This window comes from Panthera pardus, unplaced genomic scaffold, assembly GCF_024362965.1.
Source record: "Panthera pardus isolate Hobbes unplaced genomic scaffold, ASM2436296v1 HiC_scaffold_17, whole genome shotgun sequence".
Lineage (NCBI taxonomy): Eukaryota > Metazoa > Chordata > Mammalia > Carnivora > Felidae > Panthera > Panthera pardus.
The window spans coordinates 149,792,631-149,817,411 of NW_026526732.1; the positions used below are offsets into that span (position 1 = coordinate 149,792,631).

The 24,781-nt window shown below is 44.8% G+C and overlaps 1 protein-coding gene across 12 annotated transcripts in view; it reads left to right on the forward strand.

The window, feature by feature from the left end:
• Positions 1–203: 203 nt before the first annotated feature.
• Positions 204–24,781, forward strand: part of LOC109260547 (HLA class I histocompatibility antigen, A alpha chain-like) — a 31,659-nt gene continuing 7,081 nt past the window's right edge. The window contains exons 1-8 of one of the 12 annotated variants that reach the window (XM_053905261.1): positions 204–332; positions 601–870; positions 1,096–1,371; positions 1,983–2,121; positions 2,386–2,499; positions 2,933–2,965; positions 3,102–3,138; positions 5,669–5,744. In XM_053905261.1, coding sequence (XP_053761236.1) covers positions 260–332; positions 601–870; positions 1,096–1,371; positions 1,983–2,121; positions 2,386–2,499; positions 2,933–2,965; positions 3,102–3,105 — 909 coding nt within the window. In that variant the 5' untranslated portion in view covers positions 204–259 and the 3' untranslated portion in view covers positions 3,106–3,138; positions 5,669–5,744. Of the gene's footprint in view, positions 333–600; positions 871–1,095; positions 1,372–1,982; positions 2,259–2,385; positions 2,500–2,932; positions 2,966–3,101; positions 3,139–3,247; positions 3,251–3,303; positions 5,069–5,668; positions 5,971–24,781 lie in introns of those variants that run through there. The other 11 variants (XM_053905255.1, XM_053905260.1, XM_019438852.2 and 8 more) reach the window with 11 other exon arrangements.

The window sequence follows — 24,781 nt, forward strand, 5'->3', positions numbered from 1 at the left end:
GGTCCCTGGGAAAGACTGGCTTTGAAAGTCCCGGGCTTGAGATAGGTCTGGGGCGGGAAAGCCCAGTTCCCCGCTACTCCGCGCTCATTTCACTTCTCTCAACCTGTGTCAGGTCTTCTTGCCTGGATACTCATGACGCGGCCCCAGTTCGCACTCCCATTGCTTGTCCGGTGTCTAGAGAAGCCAATCAGCGTCACCGCGGTCCCTGGCCTGTCCTGGCCACGGACCCGCTGTGACTTCTATTCTCCAGACCCTGAGGATGCGGGTCGTGATGCCCCGAACCCTCCTCTTGCTGCTGTCGGGGGCCCTGGCCGTGACCCAGACCTGCGCGGGTGAGTGCGGGGTCGGGAAGAAAGGGCATCTGTGGGGCAGGAGCGAGGGGACCGTCCGGCGGGAACGCGGGGCCCTAGGGAAAGTGCCTGTCGCCCCCGCCCCAGAATCCTACCCACCCTGGCAGTCCTCCCCGTCCCTCCCCGACTCCTCCCTGCTCTCCCCCACTCGGACCCCCCACCCCCTGCCCTCCTGGCCGCTTCCACCTGGGATCCGGGCCTCGCGCCGGGAGCAGGGTCGGGCGGGGTCTCAAACCCTCCGCGCCCGTAGGCTCCCATTCCTTGATGTATTTCGGCACCGCGGTGTCCCGGCCCAGCCTCGGGGAGCCCCGGTACTTGGAAGTCGGCTACGTGGACGACACACAGTTCGCGCGGTTCGACAGCGACGCCTCGAGTCCGAGGATGGAGCCACGCGTGCAGTGGTTGAAGCAGGAGGCGCCGGAGTATTGGGAGCAGGAGACGCGGGGCGCCAAGGACACCGCACAGACTTTCCGACAGAGCCTGAACACGCTGCGCGGCTACTACAACCAGAGCGAAGCGGGTGAGCGACGCGGACCCGGGTCAGGGTCACGACCCCATCCCCGGGGTTGCCCGAGTCTTTCGGTCCGAGCACCACCCTGAGGCTGCGGGACCCGCCCGTCTCCAAACCCGGGAAAAGCGCGCGGGCACTTTTACCCGCCATTCAGTTTTGGCTTTAAGCCCTGGGGTTCGGGGTGTGGGAGGGGGCGGGGCTCCAGGGCGGAGCTGACCTCGGGGGCGGGGCCAGGGTCTCACACCATCCAGTGGCTGTCTTCCTGCGAAGTGGGGCCCGATTGGCGCCTCCTCCGAGGATACTGGCAGTTCGCCTATGACGGCGAGGATTACATCGTCCTGAACGAGGACCTGCGCTCTTGGACCGCGGCGGACACGGCGGCGCAGATCACCCGCCGCAAGTGGGAGGCTGCCGGAGCAGCCGAGCATCAAAGGAACGACCTGCAGGTCACGTGCGTAGAGTGGCTCCGGAAGTACTTGGAGAGGGGGAACAAGACACTGCTGCGCACAGGTACCAGGGGCCGCGGGGCTTCCCACGATTTCCCCTCCAGCTGAGGCCTCCTAAGAGGATAGGAAGAACTGGGATCCACAGCAGTATATGGCCCTCCCCTGTGTCGGGAGACTGACTGCTCGGGTTTTCAGATCCGGTCCCAGAGAGACCCCCAAAGGGTCTGTCTTTCTCCTAGAGACTGTTGAAGGATAGAGTCTCTCCAGGGATGGAGGAGGAGACCATTTCTGAAATAATTGATCAGCGTTTCCCTTTGGCTCACTGTGGCTTTGGGAACCTTGGGGGATTTTCTCAGGCTTTGTTCTCTGCCCCACACTCATGTGTTTGGGGTATCTGACTTCACCTATTCTGAGTCATTTGGCCTCCAGCCAGGTCCGGACCAGAAATCCCTTTCTTTTCTGCTCTCAGAAACCTGCCTTCTACAGTGGGCCGTCTCACCCTAATTCTAGAACTTTCCAAACAAGAAGAGATTATGTGTCTAGGCTGGTGTCTGGGTTTTTGCTCCCTTCCCCAATTCCAGCTCTCTTGTCCATTCTCAAGATGGCCACATGAGAATTGCCTCAGTGGCCCGAGACAGTTGTAAAATTCCTTAATTTTCTGACCCTTCTCTTCAGACCCCCCGAAGACACACATCACCCACTACCCCACTTCTGACCATGATGTCACCCTGAAGTGCTGGGCCCTGGGTTTCTATCCTGCGGAGATCACCCTGACCTGGCAGCGTGATGGGGAGGACCTGATCCAGGACACGGAGTTTGTGGACACTAGGCCTGGGGGAGATGGGACCTTCCAGAAGTGGGTGGCTGTGGTGGTGCCTTCTGGAGAGGAGCAGAGATACACGTGCCATGTGCAGCATGGGGGGTTGCCCAAGCCCCTCATGCTGAAATGGGGTAAGGACAGGGGGAGACCTGGGTATGGAGCCAAACTTGGAGAACTCAGGAGCCCTTCTGGACAAATTCAGCAGGGTTGAGGCTGAGACCTCGGAGTCAAGGCCCTCACTTTATCCTCTCTTCCCAGAGTCCCCTCCTCAGCGCAGCATTCCCATGGTGGGCATTGTTGCTGGTCTGGTTTCCTTTGTGGTCATCAGTGCTGTGGTGGTTGGAGCTGTCATATGGAGGAGGTAGAGCCAAGGTACGGAAGGGGAGTGCTCTGAGTTTTCTTGTCTTTCTGTAGTGTTTCAAGTCCAGGTAGAAGTTTGTCCTGCCTTGTTTATGGGAAGTGCCATCCATGCACATGTGCTTGTCCACTGTGCAGCTCATTGCTACATTCACTCTGGAGTAAAGCTCTGTGAGAATGAAGGGCAAACTTATCACCTTGATGAATGTGGTGATAGGATCTGATTTCCAGCAGTCACAGATCAGAGAATAAGGTCCTTGCTGAGGACAGACTCCAGGAGAATTGTTGGTCTAGCCCTGACATCTCTTTTCTTCATGTCCCCCTGATCCTGCCATAGGTTTGTAGTTACAGTTCTGGAAACTTCCCTGTGGTCCAGGTTAGCAGTTTCATCTAGGATCTCGGGCTCTGCCTCCTCCGTGGCATCTCATGTGATATTTTCTTTCCATAGGTGGAAGAGAAAGGAGTTATGCTCAGTCTGCATGTAAGTATGGAGGGGGTGATCCCTGAGACCCTGGGATAGTGTAGACAGGACCCCGTGGGGAGCTCACCCACCCCAAAGCTACTCCTTTAGTCTCATCTCCTGGGGGCTCTGACCAGTTCTGTTTGTTCTAACGCAGGTAGTGACAGTGCCCAGGGCGCTCTCCACTGCTAAAGGTGAGACCCTGAAAGGCCTGAAGTAGGGAGGGGAGAGGGGAAAGGGGCTATGTATGGGAAATGGGGATTCTTTGAGTAGGATATCTTGAGCATGTGGTAGGCTATTGAGAACGTCAACACTTATATGACTAACCTGAATTTGTTCATGATTATTTTCTTCCCCAGTGTGAGCCAGCTGCCTCGTGGGGGACTGAGTGATGCAAGATTTGTTCACTTTCCCACTTTGTGACCAATGCCCCTGATATCTCTTTCTACAAAGGGCTTCGGCATGTGTCCTCGTTCCTATTACCATAATGTGAGGAGGTGGGGAGACTGCTCCCCGCCTCCATGACCCCACCCCACACTGACCTGGGTTCTCTTTCCTCGTCTGCTTTCATGATCCAGTAGAGGGAGAGTGGGCCACCTCCATCCCTGTCTTTATGTTTCACTGAGCTACAACTTCTTACTTCCTTGTTGAACGTAGGGCTCTGGATGTGAATTTGTTTTTCCAGTTCTGGTCATGAGGAGTTGATCAGTTAGTTAAAGAAGAAGATTCCTAAAGTTTGAGAGGAGAAAGAAATGGAAACCCTGAGAACCTCCCAGAAGCTGCAGGTTTGGTGTGCCGAGTCTGCTCTGGGTGGGGACAGGAATAAGCTGTGAGGGGCCTAGCGTCGTGGAGCCTCATGCCCAGTTGGTACAACATGGATGTGACATGGTCACTGCTCAGCTGGGGAACCTCTTTGCGCTTTTGTCTTTGTCCCTCCAGTAGCACCTGCCTTTATAGGACTGTGATCACTCAGGATATCACCTGGATATCTGGATATTGCCCAGACCTTGTCCTGCCTCCAGGACTATGGGCAACAAGACATTGTATTGCTGGGTCAGCTGAGGCTCAGGCCTGGGTCAGGCCTCAGTCCCGTCTCTGGGTGTTTATTCGTTGTTTCTTTGTTTCTGTAGAGGATTAGGCCCGTTCTCTTTTTTGTGTGGGAGTTCTGGTCTAATTCACCTGTGGGTGTCTCCTCGGTGACAGCAGAAGGAGATATTTGGCCTGTCAGCATCTGCACAAGGCCCTGGGTGGCCCTGTTCATAGGAATCTGTAGTATCCAGAGGTTATTTTCAGGCTCATTCAGGTCTTGGCCTCCTTCTCGGGCTTGATTGTTCTTCCCATCTTTTCTGAAGTCTTCTGAGAGGAGCAGATTCTAGCAGACAGGAAGCATGCCATAATTTCTTATTTTAAATTAGTTCTTGTTCTGTTTCCATCCTCTGCTTGCCCACCCTCTGCCCTGGTGATCCTGGTGCTGGCTCCAGCTCCAAGTCATGGAGTTATGAAGCAGAGTCTCCTTAGATTTATATTTGATTGGGAAATAGCACCTGTGAATCGAGGATGGTTTTTGAAAATGGGCATCTCCTTGGTGTGCAGGGGAGTTGGTGTGAGAGTGGGGACGGGAGGGGGAGGGCAGTGCTGTGAGAGGAGCACAGGGGCACTAATGGCAGTGTGAAGGGTGATTGTGCTGTCGCTGCCACAGAGCTGCTGTGGTCTGAGGCTACATTAGTAAAGATACTGCCTCCAGATTAGGGAGGTGCTCTGCACCGATCGCTCCTTCACTGTGTGTGTTGTGTGCAAGATATAGGACACACTGTTTTCTGCATCTGGGAAACACGATAGAAGTTTCTGTGTTTAGGACAAGGCGCTGCTGCTGGTCTTTACATCACACTTTCAGTCGCAAGAATGGAGATGAGGATTCCCACACGGCTGTGCGTCAGCCTCACTTGCAGGGCTCGTTAAATAAGCGATTCCTTGATCTTGCGCCGAGGACTCTGAGTCTGTGGGTCCGGGGAGAGGCCTGTGCATTTTGTGAGAGGCCTGGCGCTCAGCCAGATCTGGAGCCAGTGAGGTCAGCGATCAGAGCAGCCAGCCTGGGGAGGGGCATTAAAGCCACATTTAAATGTGTGTGTGTGTGTGTTTTTTTTTTTTTTTAAATCTTTGGAGAGGAAAGGGAAGACATAACGTTGTCAATATGAGATGTGGTGTTGTGAGATGTGTGTTATCGTATCCTGAGGTATGGTCGGGTGGGAGGACTAGGGAGTGGTTCGCGGTTCAGCGTGACGAACACCTCGGAATGCTTGCTCTCGGCAACTACTTCCCTGATTGACTTTTCAGAGCAAACAATGGGATCTAAGCTTGTTCGAACTTAGCCAAAAGGTACTGTGCGCACACACACACACACACACACACACACACACACACACACACACACACACACATTTTATATGCATATAAAGTATTCTTTTGGGGAAGATCATAGAACAGGCTACACAGCCAGGAACAGAATCCACAAGTGCACGTTAGGGTGGGTCTCACACAGGAACTGTGGCCTCTGCTGCTGGGCACAGATGTCACTGCTCACACTGCTGCCTCCATTGAAGCAGGACACTGGCCCCTGTGGCTAGGACTGACATCGCTGCTGCTTGTGGGACCGGGTGACACACTGCCACTCGCGCTGCCTGTGCAAGTACATTGTGCACAGCTGCACCTTCTCTTTGTCACCAGGTCCAGCACGTGGTCACCTGCCTGGCAGAGCCTCACGCCGTGTCTAACTGGAAGGATGTTGGGACAGCAGGTCCTTTCTCTTCCATGGAGAGAGGCGGCGTCTTCCAAAGACTCTAAATGTGGAATTCTCATGTAGGGGGGCAGTGCCGGTGCTGGGGGTGAGGGCTGGAGAAAGGTCGGCTGATTGCCATTCTCAGAGCACAGACCTGAGGCTGCAGCTTGATCTGGTGCCCTGCAGGCACTCAGGTTCAGTTGGAGGAGCAAGTTTCTAGTAAATGACATCGCTCTTCTCGTTCCCTGGATGCTATGTGATTAGATGCAGCTTTGTCCACTCCGGTTTACGTTCATAAATAAGTGCAGTGGCGTTGTGGGCTGGTGAAGTGATTGCTCAAAACGTGTTTGCCCAGCCTCTGTCTCTTGCAAGGAGGAGAACACCTGGGTCTGTAAGACGTCAGGGGGTCTCTGCGTGCACTGACTGTCATGTTAATGTTTGTATTTCCCCGTGCATGGAAATACTCTGGGGAGAGAATCTCTAACATTTGTCAGCTTTATGTGATCCTCACAAAGGACTAAAAACCAACCAGCCAGAAAACCCAAACCACCAGCCTGGTTTTCTAGTGTAGCCATAGTGTCCCTCAGAGACTTAAGTGTTAGTTAATAGCAATTCAACTGAGAAAATTTATTTTATTTTATTTTTGAGAGAGAGAGAGAGGGTGCAAGTGAGAGAGGGGCAGAGAGAAACAGAAGGAAAGAGAGAGAAGTGGAGCTTGAGCTCTGCTCACCCGGAGTGGGACCTCACCTCACCCGATGTGGGGCTCGAACTCATGAACCATGAGATCATGACCTGAGCTGAAGTCAGATGCTAAATGTCTGAGCCACCCAGGCGCCCTCAACCGAGAACATTAAAAGGTCGAATTGACTTTATTCAACTGTTCATGAATTGAGCAGTCTCCCAGCTAGAAAATAGAAAGGAGACATGGGGCTCCTGGGTGGCTCAGTCAGTTAAGTGTCTGGCTTCAGCTCAGGTCATAACTTCGTGGTTCAGTTTGTGAGTTTGAGCCCCACGTTGGGCTCTGTGCTGACAGCTCAGAACCTGGAGCCTGCTTTGGATTTTGTGTCTCCCTCTCTCTCTGCCCCTCCCCTGCTCGTGCTCTGTCTTTCAAAAATAAATATTAAAAAAAAAAAAAAAAAAGAGACTCTTCCAGCTGCAGAAAGGATTTTAAAGGCAGAGTGGAAGGGGAAAAAGGAAATTATTCATTAAAAAATGCATTGCTTTAAGCAAGGTGGCCCTTCTAAGGGGAAAGGAAGTGGTCTTTCAGTGGCTTACCTACTTGTGCTGAGCAGGAAATTCCAGGTTGGCTGATTACAGGTCACATTTCTGGGAGAAGCTGAAGATGCATTTAGGTTAAGGATTAAGATCTTGGTGGTATTTGGCTTAGGTGACTTCATTTTGGGTCTGCTGTCTTCCTTTTTTAACAGGACCATGAACAGCTGGTAGCAGACGGAAGGACATGATATAAATGCTTACACTTATCTTATCCTTTGCTCCTGGATGAGAGGAAGCACAGACTTGCTCTCCCTCTAAATTTCTCTTTGTGGAGCCGTAAGGGTTTTTTCCTCCATTCAACCAATGCTCTGATTCCCTGTCACCAATTCAATTCATTTCATCAGTCTTTTTTTTTTTTTTTTAATATTTATTTTTGAGACAGAAACAGAGCAGGAGAGGGGGAGGGGCAGAGAAAGAGAAAGACAGAATCCCAGGGAGACACAGAATCCGAAGCAGGGTCCAGGCTTTGAGCGGTCAGCATAGAGCCCCATGTGGGGCTCGAACTCATGGATGTGAGATCATGACCTGAGCCAAAGTTGGGCGCTTAACCAACTGAGCCACCCAGGTACTCCCAATGCAATTCATTTTAATTCTGACACTGTTGACCTGGAGTTAGCATGAGACCCACAGGTGTGAGGATGCTTCCTACAAGATTGCCCTCACTTCACAGGCACGTCTCAACTGTTACGTTCCCACGTCGCCTGCACTTTTGTTCCACTTGGCTACAAAGTTGAGGGTACTCTCAAAGTTCAATAATTTGCTAGAACAACTCCTAGAACTCAGGAAAATTCCATTATTATTGTGGTTTACTATAAGGACACACATGAGCAACCAGATGAAGAGGCACATGAGTGTGGGAGCGTGAAGGTCGGAGTTGCAGGAGCCTCTGTCACCGTGGGGTTGGAATGTGCCACCCTCTGAGCATGTCAGTGTGTTCATTTCAGAAGCTGTGAACTCTGTCGTTTAGAAGCTTTTTTTTTTTTTTTTTTAACGTTTATTTATTTTTGAGACAGAGACAGAGCGTGAACGGGGGAGGGGCAGAGAGAGAGGGAGACACAGAATCGGAAGCAGGCTCCAGGCTCTGAGCCATCAGCCCAGAGCCCGACGTGGGGCTCTAACTCGCGGACCGCGAGATCGTGACCTGAGCTGAAGTCAGACGCTTAACCGACTGAGCCACCCAGGCGCCCCTGTCGTTTAGAAGCTTTTATGGAAGCTTCATGATACAGGTGTGCTTGATTCCATCACTGGCGACTCAGTGATTCGCCACTGATTAAAGTCAGTGATTAAAGTCAGCCTCCAGAGGGGCGCCTGGGTGGCTCAGTCGGTTAAGCGTCCGACTTCGGCTCAGGTCATGATCTCACGGTCTGTGGGTTCGAGCCCCGCATCGGGCTCTGTGCTGACCGCTCAGAGCCTGGAGCCCATTTCAGATTCTGTGTCTCCCTCTCTCTCTGCCCCTCCCCTGTTCATGCTCTGTCTCTCTCTGTCTCAAAAATAAATAAACGTTAAAAAAAAAAAAAATTAAAAAAAAAAAAAAAAAAGTCAGCCTCCAGAGCCTCTCCCCAGAGGTCAGGGAAGGAGGCTGAGGTTGCCAACTCTCTAATCATCGCTTGGTCTTTCTGGTCACCAGCCCCCAACCTGAAGCTATCTAGGCCCCTCGGCCAAGTCCTCTCATTAGCATACCAGAAACACTCATATCACTCAGGAGATCCCAAGGGTTTGGGGAAGTCTGTGCCAGGAACCAGAGACAAAGACCAAATAAGTCTACCACAGGCCACTCCTTGGTCTTTGACCACAGGTCCCTTGTAGCGACAGGACCATAGCTGAAAAGATACTGGCACACTACCAAAGTCCCATTCAGTCAGTGACAATTAGCCCATCATCCTGCTGTATGACAGTGTCTCCCAGGATCGCTCAGGTCTCCTGGTTCCATTTAGTCTCGTCAGGTTCCAGAAGCAGGAATGGTGTCACAGCGTGTGGCTCCCTCTCTCAGGCATCTGGTATAATCGAGCTAAGAGGCAGTGTCCTCTCTTGCTCACACCTCTTGGGAGGTGTTAATGTAATGCTGGGTTTCCCTCATTACGTAACTCATTTATCCATTCCTTTACCCTCAGCTGTTGTTTCTATTTCTCTCCATTTATACCCAACTTTCTGCGTTTGGAAGGGACGTTATGTGTAGCTGCTGTGCTGGTCTAGACTGCGGGCAGCAATACAGTCTGGCAAGTCCCTCCTCCCCTGTCTTCTCTCGTCCATAGAGGGGAGGGTCACACCCGGACAGAACTTGTGGGCTAACTGACCAGTAGGCAATCTAGCGGCACTCACCGTCAGCCCCAGCTTTGCCAGATGGGGTGAAGGCACAGCCCTCCCATTCAGTCCCTTAGGAAATCTCACATCAAGGTCGAACAACGGAGGTACGGTCGCCTGCTTAGGAGTCCTTCCTGTTTCTGGCACTCGTACTTGCATTCCTGTCCTGAGACACTGTAGCGGGTAGGAAGAGGGAATGTTGAGGTGAACTATAGTCATACCAATGTCCTCTCACTTGGGAAGGATTATAGAGTCACGCTTACATGCCCCGCCCTCCTGCCCAGATCCATCAAGGAAACAAAACAGACACCTTTTCCCCCTAACGGGGACACTCCTGATTCCCACGCATGCTGGGTTGGAGCACACTCTGTGAAGGTGTGTGAGGCAGCACTTCATGTCTCTGTGGCCCTATTTTCACAGTATTTCCATTGTCCATTCCAACTCTCTGTTAAGCTGTTTCTCTGTCGGTATATCTGTATGCCCATTGTTGGACATCATGGCTTATAATGTATTTTTTTAGCGTGAGGAAATGTGACCGAGCATTCCAAACTAGTACAGTATCTTTTGTTTGTTTTGTCACATGTGCACCGAAAGGCAGGTATAAAAATGTTCTCAGCGGCACTGTTTATGATTGCCCCAAATGGGAAACAACGTCAATGTGCCTAAAAAGAACATATGTACATGAACTGTAGCACAGCCTTACAATGGACTGCCACACAGCCCTGAAAAAGAATGGGCTCTCGCTACACCCTACGGCATGGGTGAACCTCACAGACGTGACACTGAGTGTAGGAAGCCAGACACGTGAGAGACACAGACTTTTTGTATGTGAAGTTGAAGATGAGGACTCATTTGTAGTGCCAGAAGTCAGAAGAGTTGTTACCTCTTGTGGTGGCGTATTGACTGGGAATCTCTCCGAAACCCAAAATGCTCTGCATCTTGCTCTGGGTGGTAGTACATGGGAAGTGCATACGTGTAAAATTTCATCGAGCTGTCCACACAGGATCGATGTTCTCTGCATTTTATTAAAAATTTTTTTTTTACATTTATTTATTTATTTTTGAGGGCGACTGAGACAGCACGAGTTGGTGGGGGGCAGAGAGAGACGGGGAGAGAGAGAGAAAAGTCCCAAGCAGGCTCCACGCCATCAGTGCAGAGCCCGACGTGGGGCTCGAAGTCAAGAAACTGTGACACCGTGACCTGAGCCGAAACCAAGAGTCGGATGCTTAACTAACTCAGCTACCCAGGTGCCCCTATTTTTTTAAAATTTTAATTGAATTACAGCTATGTTCTTTTTCTTTTCTTTTCTTTTCTTTTTTTAATAGCACTCTAGACATTTGCAACTACCACTGAGTAAGCAAAACCCAACCCAGAATCTCTGTTCCTGTCAAGACCCACTTGCAGCCCTCCCTTGGGGTTACTAGTATTGCTCTGACTTGCTAGCTATGTTCAAGGACTTCCTACCAGGGAATCTGCCTCCTAGCTGTCTGTAGTGTGTGGCTGGCAGTTGAGAACAGTTCCTTTTGGTATTTTGGGCCACAGAGGATGCAAGTAGACTATATGTAGTTTCAGCCTTCTCTGGATTACTGCAGCCCCCAATGTCCCTTTAGTTCACGTACCCAAGGGGCCACCTCAAGAGAGGACATCAAGATACCCACTCATCACTTCCAAACAGCTTCCAAACTTGAAGGTGGTTCTTGTGATGAGCACCAAATGTCCTACTTTATAATGCACCCCTCAAATTCCCATAGTGGTTTGCAGGGGGCTGTGCCCCGTGTGGTTATTCCTTTAACAGACTAAGTTTCCCTTCTGCCTGACCATATGGCCTGGCTGTTGGCCACTGCCCACGAGTTGCTAAATCCAAAACACAGGGGCTTTTATTGTTCAATTTTTATATCACTGCTAGCAAAGCCACATGCAAGTTAGCTCACGGAGCTGACCTGTTTTTAGCTCCCTTGGTCAGAGTGGCGGCCTCCAAACAAGATGTTGTCCATTCGCCTTGGAGCTGCTACCCATAAACCAAGGAGTTTTTCATAGGCTACTTGAGAGCTGTCTCTGGGACCCTGTCCAAGTGATGATAGAATCCAGCACCTCCTCACCAGGTCCCAAGTCAGTCCTACAGGAATAGAGGCTCCCTGCTTGTGCACATATCCTCCTTGCATTTTCCTGGCAGCAGGATCCTGTAGAAACTCTTTCCACTATTTGCTAAACTGTTACCACTATGTATATATGTATTTTTAAATTTACATCCAAGTTAGTTAGCATATAGTGCAATAATGATTTCAGGAGTAGATTCCAGTGATTCATCCCCTATTTATAACACCCAGTGCTCATCCCAACAAGTGTCTTCCTTATTGCCCCTTACTTATTTAGCCCATCCCCCACCCACAACTCCTGCAGCAACCTTCAGTTTGTTCTCTGCGTTTGAGTCTCTTATGTTTTGTCCCCCTCCCTGTTTTTATATTATTTTTGCCTCCCTTCCCTTAATGTTCATCTGTTTTGTATCTTAAAATTCTCATATCAGTGAAGTCATATGATATTTGTCTTTCTCTGACTAATTTCGCTTAGCATAATACCCTCCAGTTCCATCCATGTAGCTGCAAATGACAAGATTTCATTCTTTTTGATTGCCGAGTAATACTCCATTGTACATATATACCACATCCTCTTTATCCATTCATCCGTCAATGGACATATGGGCTCTTTCCATACTTTGGCTACTGTTGATACTGCTGCTATAAACATGAGGGTGCATGTGCCCTTTAGAAACAGCACACCTGTGTCCCTTGGATAAATGCCTAGTAGTACAATTGCTGGGTTGTAGGGTAGTTCTATTTTTAACTTTTTGAGGAATCTCCATACTGTTTTCCAGAGTGTCTGTACCAATTTGCATTCCCACCAGCAGTGCAAAAGAGTTCCTCTTTCTCCGCATCCTTGCCAACATCTGTTGTTGCCTGAGTTGTTAACTTTAGCCATTCTGACTGTTGTGAGGTGGTATCTCATTGTTGTCACTGCTTTTTTAATGGAATTCTTCTGGGCATTGTCCTCTCCATTAGAGTGTTTTTCCAACATTAACCAAGACTACATGGATATATCAGGCTCAAGATTATTATATGTCCTTCGGACATAGGGTAGTTTTAATTAATGTTCAGTAAGGGGGACCTGGGTGGCTCAGTCGGTTAAGTGTCCGACTTTGGCTCAGGTCATGATCTCACAGTTGGTGAGTTCCACCCCTGCATCGGGCTCTGTGCCGACGGCTCAGAGCCTGGAGCCTGCTTTAGATTCTGTGTCTCCCTCTCAGTCTCTCTGCCCTTCCCCTGCTCATGCCATGTCTCACTTTCTCTCTCTCAAAAATAAATAAACTTTAAAAAATTAAAAAAATTAATGTCCAGTAGCAAGCTAGTAACTTTGAATGGAAATACTCTAGTTCACTTTAGTAATCACTGAGAAGCACTCAGAGGCTTCTGCTGTAAGCTCCAGGACCTGCTGCGCATAGTGCTATTGGACAGAGTACGCCTTTGCACTGCACTCCAGCTTGTATTGTATGCTGTTTGAGCTTGGGCAGTCTTATTTTCACGTACCCTATCCGATTAGTATTGCTCATAGGGTGGATTGACATGCCTTCTGCTTTATAGTACTAGACAGAGAAGCGCTCCCCAGTCAGACATAATACCCATTCTCATGAAACATTCAGGCAAAGGAGACAGACTCTTCACTTAAAGATCATTTAAACATTCCAGTTCCCACCCAAAATTTCTACCTTCATCCTGTAATCTCTTATTTTTCTGTATTTTTCAATCTAATCATAGGCCACATTAGTGCATCTGGAACAGGTTATCGTGCCGCCTTTGCATGTGGCTCCTGTGTAATGGAGTCCTGGAGTCTTCTGCTCTCTATCCCCTGATCATTTTACCCACTCTTATGTACAAGGCTTTGGATCTCCAGCAAGGGGTCAGGTCAAACTACCTTACCTATCTTGTCAATCTTATCTCAGGTAATTTGCCTGACTGTTCCTGATCAGAGTTTTCATTGTGATCTATGCTTTCTTACTTTTTAAATTCTTCCAAACTGGGGTAAGTAGAGCCATCTTATTTGGGGCTTAAAAAAATATATATATTTTAATGTTTACTTACTTATTTTGAGAGAAAGAGAGAGAGTGCACAAGTAGGGGAGGAGCAGAGAGTGAGGAAGAGAGAATCCTAAGCAGGCTCCACGCTGTCAGTGCAGAGCCCGATATGGGGCTTGAACTCACGAACTGTGAGATCATGACCTGAATTGAAATCAAGAGCCAGATGCTCAACCAACTGAGCCACCCAGGCGCCCCTTGTTTGGGGGCTTTTTAACGTTGGGGGACAAGCATGGGGTCTCTTTGGTTTACCCAACCTTCCATAGTGCTGTTTTAAGACCTGTATTTTAACCTCATCAATGTTTTATTTATCCCATTGCTTAATAGACATCTGTATTAGGATTCTCCCAGTCAATGGATAAAGAAATTGTGGTTTATATACACAATGGAGTACTACGTGGCAATGAGAAAGAACGAAATATGGCCCTTTGTAGAAACGCGGATGGAACTGGAGAGTGTGATGCTAAGTGAAATAAGCCATACAGAGAAAGACAGATACCATATGTTTTCACTCTTATGTGGATCCTGAGAAACTTAACAGAAACCCATGGGGGAGGGGAAGAAAAAAAAAAGAGGTTAGAGTGGGAGAGAGCCAAAGCATAAGAGACTCTTAAAAACAAACTGAGGGTTGATGGGGGGTGGGAGGGAGGGAAGGGTGGGTGATGGGTATTGAAGAGGGCACATTTTGGGATGAGCACTGGGTGTTGTATGGAAACCAATTTGACAGTAAATCTCATATATTGGAAAAAAAATGAAAAAAAAAAAAAAGGATCCTCCCAGTCAAGTATCTTGGAACCATGTCACCCAATCAAGTTGACACATAAAATATACAAGTCCATACCTTGTCAACTTGCCACTGATAATGCATCTCCTTAAACCATACTTAATTTCCAAATAAAAGCAATACCAGGGTCATACGTTTATTTAAAATTATTCAACTATCTTGAATACAGCTGAAAACACACTAGTGTTACTGCCTTTCAGACCCAAAGACACACACTGACAGAACGTGAAGGGATGGAAAAACATTTACTATGCAAATGGAAATGAAAATTTAAAAAAGCAAGTGTAGCAATACATAGACAAAATACACTTTATTATTTTTTAATTTAATTTAATTTAAATTTGACTTTTTACTTAAATTTTAGTTAGTTAACATACAGTGCATACAGTCCTAAAACTATTGGTTTTAGGAATAGAATTCAGTGATTCCTCACTTACATATAACACCCAGTGCTCATCACTAGTGCCCTCTTTGATACCCATCCCTCATCTAGCCCATCTTCTCCCCACCTCCTTCCATCAGCCCTCAGTTTGTTCTCTATCATTAAGAGTCTCTTGTGTGGGAATGCAAGCTGGTGCAGCCACTCTGGAAAACAGTATGGAGGTTCCTTAAAAAACTAAAAATAGAGCTACCCTACACCCAGCAATTGCACTACTAGGCATTTAGCCACAGGATACAGGTGTGCTATTTCGAAGGGACACATGTCCCCCATGTTTATAGCAGCACTATCAACAACAGCCAAAGTATGGAAAGAGCCCAAATGTCCATCGATGGATGAATGGATAAAGAAGATGTGGTATATATATACAATGGAGTATTACTTGGCAATGAAGAATGAAATCTTGCCATTTGCAGCTATGTGGATGGAACTGGAGGGTATTATTAGTGAAATTAGTCAGAGGAAGACAAAAATCATATGACTTCACTCATATGAGGACTTTAAGAGGCAAAACAGATGAACATAAGGGAAGGGAAACAAAAATAATATAAAAACAAGGAGGGGGACAAAACAGAAGAGACTCATAAATATGGAGAACAAACTGAGGGTTGCTGGAGGGGTTGTGGGGGGGATGGGCTAAATGAGTAAGGGGTGTTAAGGAATCTACTCCTGAAATCATTGTTTCACTATATGCTAATTTGGATGTAAATTTTAAAAAATAAAAAAAAAAAAAAGAGTCTCTTGTGGAAAAATAAGATAAAAACATAGAGGGAGGCAAACCATAGGAGACTCTTGAATACAGAGAACAAACTGAAGGGCGATCAGAGTGGGGGAGGTTAAATGGGTGACAGGCATTAAGGGAGGGCACTCTTCAGGATGAGTACTGGCTGTCATATGTAAGAGATGAATCACTGGGTTCTACTCCTGAGGCCAAGACTACACTGTATGTTAACTAATTTGAGAATAAAATAAAAAGTAAAACAAAAAATAAATGGATAAAGAACAAGGAGTGAGTGAAGTGAAAAAAAAGAGTCTCTCATCTTTTGTTTTCCTCTTTCCTCTTTTTTCCCCTTCTCATATGTTCATCTATTTTCTTTTTTTTTAAGTTTATTTATTTTGAGAGAGGGAGGGGCAGAGGGAAAGGGAGAGAGATTATCCCAAACAGACTCTGTGCTGCCAGTGCATAGCCTGATGCAGGGCTCGACTTCACGAACTGTGAGATCATGACCTTAGCCAAAATCAAGAGTTAGACACTCAACTGACAGCCAGTCATCTGGTTTGTTTCTTAAATTCCACATATAAGTTAAATCATATAGTATTTGTCTTTCTCGACCTGACTTATTTCACTTAACATAATACACTCTAGGTCCATTCACGTCATTGTAAATGAAAAAGAAAAAGATTTCATTTTTTGATGGCTGAGTAATATTCCATTGTATATATATGCCACCTCTTCTTTATCCATTTACAGTTGGGCATTTAGGCTCTCTCCATAGTTTGGCTATTGTAGATAATGCTGCTATAAACATCGGGGTGCACGTACCCCTTCGAATCTGTATTTTTGCATCCTTTATGTAAATACCTAATAGTGCCGTTGCAAAATTATAGGGTAGTTCTATTTTTAACTTTTTGAGGAAACTCCATACTGTTTTCCAGAGTAGGTACACCGGTTTGCATTTCCACAAGCAGAGTAAGAGGGCTCCTCTTTCTCCTATCCATGCCAACACCTGTTGTTTCTTTGTTATTAGTTCTAGCCATTCTGACAGGTGTGATGTGGTATCTCATGGTGGTTTTGATTTGTATTTCCCTGATGATGAGTGATATTGAGCATCTTTTCATGTGTCTGATGGCCATCTGTATGTCTTCTTTGGACAAGTGTCTATTCATGTCCTCTGCCCATTTCGTAACTGGATTGTCTTTTGGGTGTTGAGTCTGGTAAGTTCCTTATAGATTTTTGATGCTAACCCTTTATCCAATAGATCATTTGCAAATATCTTATCCCATTATGTAGGCTGCCTTTAATTTTTGTTGATTGTTTCCTTCACTATGCAGAAGCTTTTGATCTTGATGAAGTCCTAATAGTTCATGTTTGCTTTTGTTTCCCTTGCCTCTGTGTCTAGTTAGAAGTTGCTCTGTCTGAGGCCAAAGAGGTTGCTGCCTGTGTTCTCCTCTAGGATTTTGATGGTTTCCTGTCTCACATTCAGGTCTTTCATCCATTTTTAGTTTATTTTTGTGTATAGCATAAGAAAGTGGTCCAGTTATGTTCTGCATGTTGCTGTCCAGTTTTCTCAACACCGTCTGTTGAAAAGACTGTCTTTTTTCCATTGAATATTCTTTCCTGTTTTGCTGAAGATTAGTTGACCATATATTTGTGGGTCCATTTCTGGGTTCTCTATTCTGTTCCATTGATCTATAAGTTTGTTTTTGTGAGAGTACCATACTATCTTGATGATTACAGCTTTGTAATATAACTTGAAGTCTGGAATCATGATACCTCCAGCTTTGCTTTTCTTTTTCAGAATTTCTTTGGCTATTCAGGGTCTTTTTTTGTTCTATACAATTTTAGGATTGTTTTTTCTATTTCTGTGAATAATGCTGGTGATGTTTTGATAGGGATCACATTTAATGTGTAGATTGCTTTGGGTAGTATAGACATTTTAACAATGTTTGTACTTCTAATCCATGAGCATGGACTGTTTTTCCATTTCTTTATGTCCTCTTCAATTTCTTTCATAAGTGTTCTATAATTTAAGAGTTCAGATATTTTCCCTTTTGGGTTAGGTATCTTATGGTTTTTGGTGCAATTATAAATGGGATCAATTTCTTGATTTATCTTTCTGATGCTTCATTACTTGTGTATAGAAATACAACAGTGGGGTGCTGGGTGGCTCAGCCAGTTAAGCGTCCAACTCTTGATTTAGGCTCAGGTCATGATCTCATGGTTGTGAGATCAAACCCTGCGTTGGGTTCTGTGCTGAGCATGTAGCCTTCTTGGGATTCTCTCTCCTCTCTCTCTCTCTCTCCCTCTGCTCCTCTCCCCTGCTAGCACTTTCTCTCCCTAAAAGAAAAAAAAACCCCCAAAAAACAAAAAAAGAAATGCATCATATTTCTATACATTGATTTTACATCTTTTGACTGCTGAATTCTAGCAATTTTTGGTGGAGTCTTTCAGGTTTTCTACATGGAGTATCATGTCATCTGTAAATAGTGAAAATTTGACTTCTTCCTTGCTGATTTGGATGCCTCTTTCTTTCTTTCTTTCTTTCTTTCTTTCTTTCTTTCTTTCTTTCTCTCTCTCTCTCCATCCTTCCTTCCTTCCTTCCTTCCTTCCTTCCTTCCTTCCTTCCTTCCTTCCTTCCTTCTTTCTTTTTTGTCTTATTGCTGAGGCTAAGACTTCCAGTACTATGTTAAATAGTAATGGTGAAAGTGGGCATCCCTGTCTTATTCCTGACTGTAGAGGAAAAGCCCTGTTTATCCCCATTGAGGATGATATTATCTGTGGGTCTTTTGTATATGAACTTTATGATGTTGAGGTATGTTCCATCTATACTTTCTTTGTTGAGGGTTTTTTTTTCTCAAGAATGGATGCTGTACAAGCGCCTGGGTGGCTCAGTCAGTTAAGCATCAACTTTGGCTCAGCTCACGATCTTGCAGTTTATGAGTTCAATCCCCGCATCAGGCTCTGTACTGACAGCGTGGAGCCTGGAGCCTGCTTCGGATTCTGTGTCTCCCTCTCTCTCTGCCCCTTCCCTGCTCACACTCTTTCTCTCTCTCTCTCTCAAAAATGAATAAACAGTAAAAAATATTTTAAAAAAGGGAATGGATACTGTATTTTGTCAAATGCTTTTTCTGAATCTATTGACAGCATCATATGGTTCTTATCCTTTCTTTTATTAATGTGGTGCATCACATTGATTGATTTGTGAATATTGAACCACCTCTGCACCCCAGGAGTAAATCCTACTTCATCATGGTGAGTAATTCTTTTAATGTTGGATTCAATTTGCTAGTATCTTGCTGAGAACTTTTGCATCCATGTTTATCATGGATATTGGTTTGAAATTCTCCTTTGTAGTGGGGTTTTTGTCGGTTTTGGAATCAATATAATGCTGTCCTTATAAAAGGTGTTTGGAAGTTTTCCTTCCATTTCTATTTTTTGGAACCATTTGAGAAGAATAGGTATTAACTCTTCTTTAAATGTCTGGTAGAATTCCCCCGGGAAGCCATGTGGTCTTGGACTTTTGTTTGTTGGGTAATTTGTGATTAATGATTCAATATCTTTGCTGGTTATGGGTTTGATAAAATTTTCTCTCTTCTTGTTTCAATTGTGGTAGTTTGTATGTTTCTAGGAATTTATCCATTTCTTCCAGATTGCCCAATTTGTTGGCACATAAATTTTCCTAGTATTCTCTTGTGATTGTATTTCTGTGGTGTTGGTTGTGACTCTCCTCTTTCATTCATGGTTTTGTTTATTTGGGTCCTTTCTCTCTCTCTCCCTCTCTCTCATAAGTCTGACTAGGGGTTTATCAATTTTATTAATTCTTTTAGCCCCTAGAGTGAAAGTTTCAGGACATGTGTTTATCTTACACCCAGTCACTCCTCAGGACACTCTTTAGAAGCTGGTCTGTGTTGCAATCTATTCACCTCCTGAACACTGCTGGTTCAGAGTTTCCTGGGTACCTGAAGGGTGTTACACTAGTATGGAACTCAGTATGGAAAACTTTAATCCTTAAATTTCTGTATGCTTTAACTTTCTTCTTTATAAGTCTTGGCTTTATAGTAATAAAATTGTTTTAATCAAAAAATAATTCTTCCAAAGAACCAGCTCTTAGTTTCATTGATCTGTTCTACTCTTTGTTTGCTTCTATATCACTTATTTTTCTCCTAATCTTTATTATTTCCTCTTTTTCTGCTGGCTCTACACTTTATTTGCTCTTCTTTTTCTAGCTCCTTTAGGTGTAAAGTTAGGTTGTGTTTTGCTTCTTGAGGTAGGCCTTATTGCAATATACTTCCCTCTTAAGACCACCTATGCTGCATCCCAAAGGTTTTGGACCGTAGTGTTTTCATTTTCACTTGCTTCCATGTATTTTTAAAATTTCTTCTTTAATTTCTTGGTTAACCCATTCATTCTTTAGTAGGATGTTCTTTAACCTCTATGTATTTGTGGTCTTTCTAAATTTTTTCTTGTGGTTGACTTCAAGTTTCATAGTGTTGTGGTCTGAAAATGTGCATGGTATGATCTTAATCTTTTGTACTTGTTGAGGGCTGATTTGTGACCCAGTATGTGATCTATTCTGGAGAATGTTCTTTGTGCACTCGAAAAGAATGTATATTCTGCTGCTTTAGGATGGAATGTTCTGAATATATCTGTTAGGTCCATCCAGTCCAGGGTGTCATTCAACGCCATTGTTTCCTTGTTGATCTTCTACTTGGGTGATCTGTCCATTGTTGTAAGTGGGATGTTAAAGTCCCTTACTATTATTGTGTTATTATCAATGAGATTTTCAATGGTTAGTATTAATTGATTTATATATTTGGGTGTTCCAAGTTAGGGGGCATAATATTTATAATTATTAGATCTTCTTGATGGATAGACCCTTTAATTATGATATAGTGCCCTTCTTCATCTCTTGTTACAATTTTTGTTTTAAAATCTAGTTTGATATAAGTACAGCTACTCTGGCTTTCTTTTGTCTGTTAACATGTCTGTTCTCCATCTCCTCACTTTCAATTTGTAGGTGTCTTTAGGTATAAAATGAGTCTCTTGTAGGTAGCATATAGATGGATCTTATATTTTTTATTTTTATTTTATTTTATTTTATTTTTTATCCATTATGATACCCTATGTCTTTTGATTGGTACATTTAGTCCATTTATTTAAAAAAAAATTTTTTTAACGTTTATTTTTGAGACAGAGAGAGACAGAGCACGAATGGAGGAGGGTCAGAGAGAGGGAGACACAGAATCTGAAACAGGCTCCAGGCTCTGAGCTGTCAGCACAGAGCCCAACGCAGGACTCGAACTCACGGACCATGAGACCATGACCCGAGCCGAAGTTGGCCGCCTAACCGACTGAGCCACCCAGGCGCCACACATTTAGTCCACTTATATTCAGAGTAATTATTGATAGATATGAACTTAGCCACTGCCATACGGTGTTTCTGGTGATGTTCTCTGTTCCTTTCTAGTCTTTGTTGCTTTTGGTCTTTCTTTCCCACTCAAAGCATCCCCTTTCCCCTTTAACATGTCTTGCAGAGCTGGTTTAGTGATCACGAACTCCTTTAGGTTTTGTTTGCCTGAGAATCTGTTTATCTCTCCTATTCTAAATGACAGCCTTGCTGGATAAAGTATTCTTGGCTGCATGTTTTCCCCATTCAGCACCTTGAATATATCATGGCACTCCCTTCTGGCCTGCCAAGTTTCTGTGAACAGACTTACTGCAAATCTGATTTGTCTTTTCTTGTAGGTTAAGGACTTTTTTTTTCCATTGCTGCTTTCAGGATTCTTTTCTTGTCTGTGTATTTTGTGAATTTGACTATGATATGTCTTGGTGTGGGCCAGCTTTTATTGATTTTGATGGGAGTTCTCTGTGCTTCTTGAATTTTGATGTCTGTTTTCTTCCCCAGATTAGGGAACTTTCAGCTATCATTGCTCAAATAAACCTTCTCCCCCCTTTCATTCTGTTCTTCTTCAGGGACTCCTATGATACCAATATTATTACATCTTAAGGAATCACTGAGTTCCCTAAGTCTACATTCATGATCTAATACTTGTCTTTACCTCTTCTTTTCAGCTTCATTATTTTCCATAATTTTTTCTTCTATATCACTGATTTTTTCCTCTGCTTTGTCCATCCTCGTTGTAATTGCGTCCAGTTTTGCATATCAGATATAGTACTTTTTATTTTGGCCTGAGTAGTTTTTAGTTATTTTATCTCTTTGGTAAGGGACTGTCTAGTGTTTTCTATGCTTTTTTCAAGGCCAGCTAGTATCTTTATGATTGTTGTTTTCAATTCTAGTTCAGGCATCTTATATCAGTTTTCATTAAACCCCTGGCCATTACTTCTCCCTGTTCTTTCTTTTGGGATGAATCCCTCCATCTTGTCATTTTTTCTAGGTCACTTCTTTTTTGTGTGAATGTTAAGAAAGTCTGTTATATTCCTGCTCCTGAGAATAGTGGCTATATTAAGAAGAGGTCTTATACCGTCTTGGGCCTGGTGCTTCAGGAAGTGTTTCAGATTGTGCACTCTGCTGTTGTGTTTTGGCTGTTCCTTCCCTCAAGTCAGTCCTTTGCAGAGTTTCTTCTTGCCTGTGTGTGGGGTGTTTGGACCTTGTCCACTGTGTGGCAAATTTTAACCAGGTATGTTTTAGTCTGCTTGTTAGAAGAAGCTAGATCCTGTTTCCCCTAGAGCTGAAGCTTTGAAGCACTCTATGATCATAGACTTGGTGCATGCCAGGGGTTTGTGCTGGCATTCTGGGGGAGGGGCCTGCTGCACTGATTCTCTGGTGGACATGCCCTTTGTGGAAATGCACCTGCACGACACAGGGGGATGGGGCTTTGTGTAAGCCTTCACTGGGGGGTACTGTGTTGCTCACTGAAGTCAGTCAGTGCTGATGGGTGGGGGGGATGGCATCGTTCTGTTCTCTCCTCCAGGGAGCAGGGAGTTCATGTCTGCCACCCTTCAGGAAGCCCCCCCAGAAAAGCACACAATGACCCCTCTTGTGTCCCTGGTTTCCATCAGATCTCTGACTTCACCCTGTCTGTGTCTAAGCTGTCTGTGTACCAGGCTGCACAGTACTCCCATGTTTCATCTCAGGCATGCAGCTGGGTTTCAAAACTCCATATTTTAAGGATCTGTACAGCTCAGACTCATACTGAACCTCTGAGGGAGGATCTTGCCACACTGTGATCTGTGCTGGTTTGTCCCAGAAAACAGTTGCATGAATGCACACAGGTTTGCCATTTATGGTAAAGTGCAGCAAAAAGCTGGTACCAAGGTTTGCTGCCTTCAACCGGTGTCTTTGTTCCTATGCTAGTGAACAGGGCAGCACTTTGGTGGTGCTAGTTCTTTTGTTCTTGGAGATGCCATGCCACTACTCCCAAATACACTCCTAGAAAGGCAACTGTTTCAACCTGAGTGATCCAAGGGATCCTCAGACTACACTGTCTGCTCCTGGGTCTCCACCCTCCTTCCCTTCCAGAGCACTACTGAGCCTGCCAGGCAAGATCCCAGTGATGGTGCAGATTTCTAAAACTTCAGAATTTGAGCTCCACTGCTTATAAAAACTTGCAATAGTGAGCCCCTCTCCTTTGGTTTTGGGGAAGTGTTTTTCTTGTGCAATCCCCTGCGTGTGCTTTCTCTCTCTCTCTCTGTCTGGCTCCTCTCTCCATGACCAGGGCTCTCTCCCCTCTACAGCACCTGAAATTCTCCCCCCACCCCATCAACTTTCCATAGCTCCTATCTTCCATGATGTGCTGTTTTTCTGCCTCTAGTTGTGTAGTCTTTAGATTGATTTCTTGGGTATTCAGAATGATTTGATCCTTATCTAGCTGTGTTCAAGGGATTAGGTAAGCTTAGGGTTGCCCCTGCTCCTCTCCCATCTTAACTCCTTCTCTTGCAAATTATATATCTGATAAGGGGTTAATACCCCAAAGATACAATTAATGCATACTGTTTAACATCAAACCTCTCAAACAATATGATTAAAAAATGGGCAGAAGATGGGGCACCTGAGTGGCTCAGTCAGTTAAGCATCCAACTTCAGTTCAGGTCATGATCTCATGGTTCAGGAGTTAGAGCCCCGCATTGAGTTCTGTGCTGACAGCTCAGAGCTTGGAGCCTGCTTCAGATTCTGTGTCTTCTTCTCTCTCTGCCCCTCCCCAACCTGCACTCTCTCTCTCTCTTTCTCTCTCTCTCTCTCAAAAGTAACTAAACATTAAGAAAATTTAAAAAAATGGGCAGAGGATTTGAATAGACATTTTCCCATTGAAGCAGGCAAATAGCCAACACACAAATGAAAAGATGTTCAAAATCACTACTCATCAGGGAAATGCAAATCAAAATCACAATGAGATACCACCTCACACCTGTCAGAATGGCCAACATTAACAACTCAGGCAACAACAGATGTTGGCAAAGATGCAGAGAAAGAGGATCTCTTTTGCACTGCTGGTGGGAATGCAAACTGGTGCAGCCACTCTGGAAAAGAGTATGGAGGTTCCTCAAAAAATCAAAAATAGTACTATCCTATGACTCAGAAATTGCACTACTAGGTATTTATCCAAGGGATACAGGTATGCTGTTTTGAAGGGGCACATGCTATAAACCAAAGTAGTCCTAAGAGGAAAGTATATTGCAACACAGGTCTTCCTCAAGAAGAAAGAAAAGCCTCAAATACACAACCTAACCTTATACCTAAAGGAGTTAGAAAAGGAACAGAAAGCAAGGCCTAAAGCCAGGAGAAGGGAAATAATAAAGACTAGAGCAGAAATAAACAATATAGAAACAAACAAAACAAAATAAAACAACAAAATAACAGAAACAGATCAATGAAACTAAGCTGGTTATTAAAAAAAATTAATAAAATTGATAACCCCCAGCTAGACTTATCAAAAAGAAGAGAAATGACCCAAATAAATAAAATTGTGAATGAAAGAGGAGAGATAACAACCAACACCACGGAAATGCAAACAATTATAAGAGAATATTATGAACAATTATATGCCAACAAACTGGGAAATATGAAAGAAATGGATAAATTCCTGGAAACATACAACCTGCAAAAACTGAAACAAGAAGTAGAAAATTTGAACAGATGCATAATTAGCAAATAAATTGAATCAGTAATCAAAAATTTCCCAACAAACAACAGTCCAGAGCCAGATAGCTTCCCAGAGGAATTTTACCAAACATTTAAAGAAGAGTTAATACCTATTCTTCTCAAACTGTTCCAAAAAATAGAAATGAAAGGAAAACTTCCAAACTCATTCTACAAGCTTAGCATTACCTTAATTCCAAAACCAGACAAAGACCCCACTAAAAAGGAGAATTATAGACCAATATCCCTGATGAAACTGGATGCAAAAATTTTCAACAAAATACTAGCAAATTGAATTCAACAGTACATTAAAAGAAT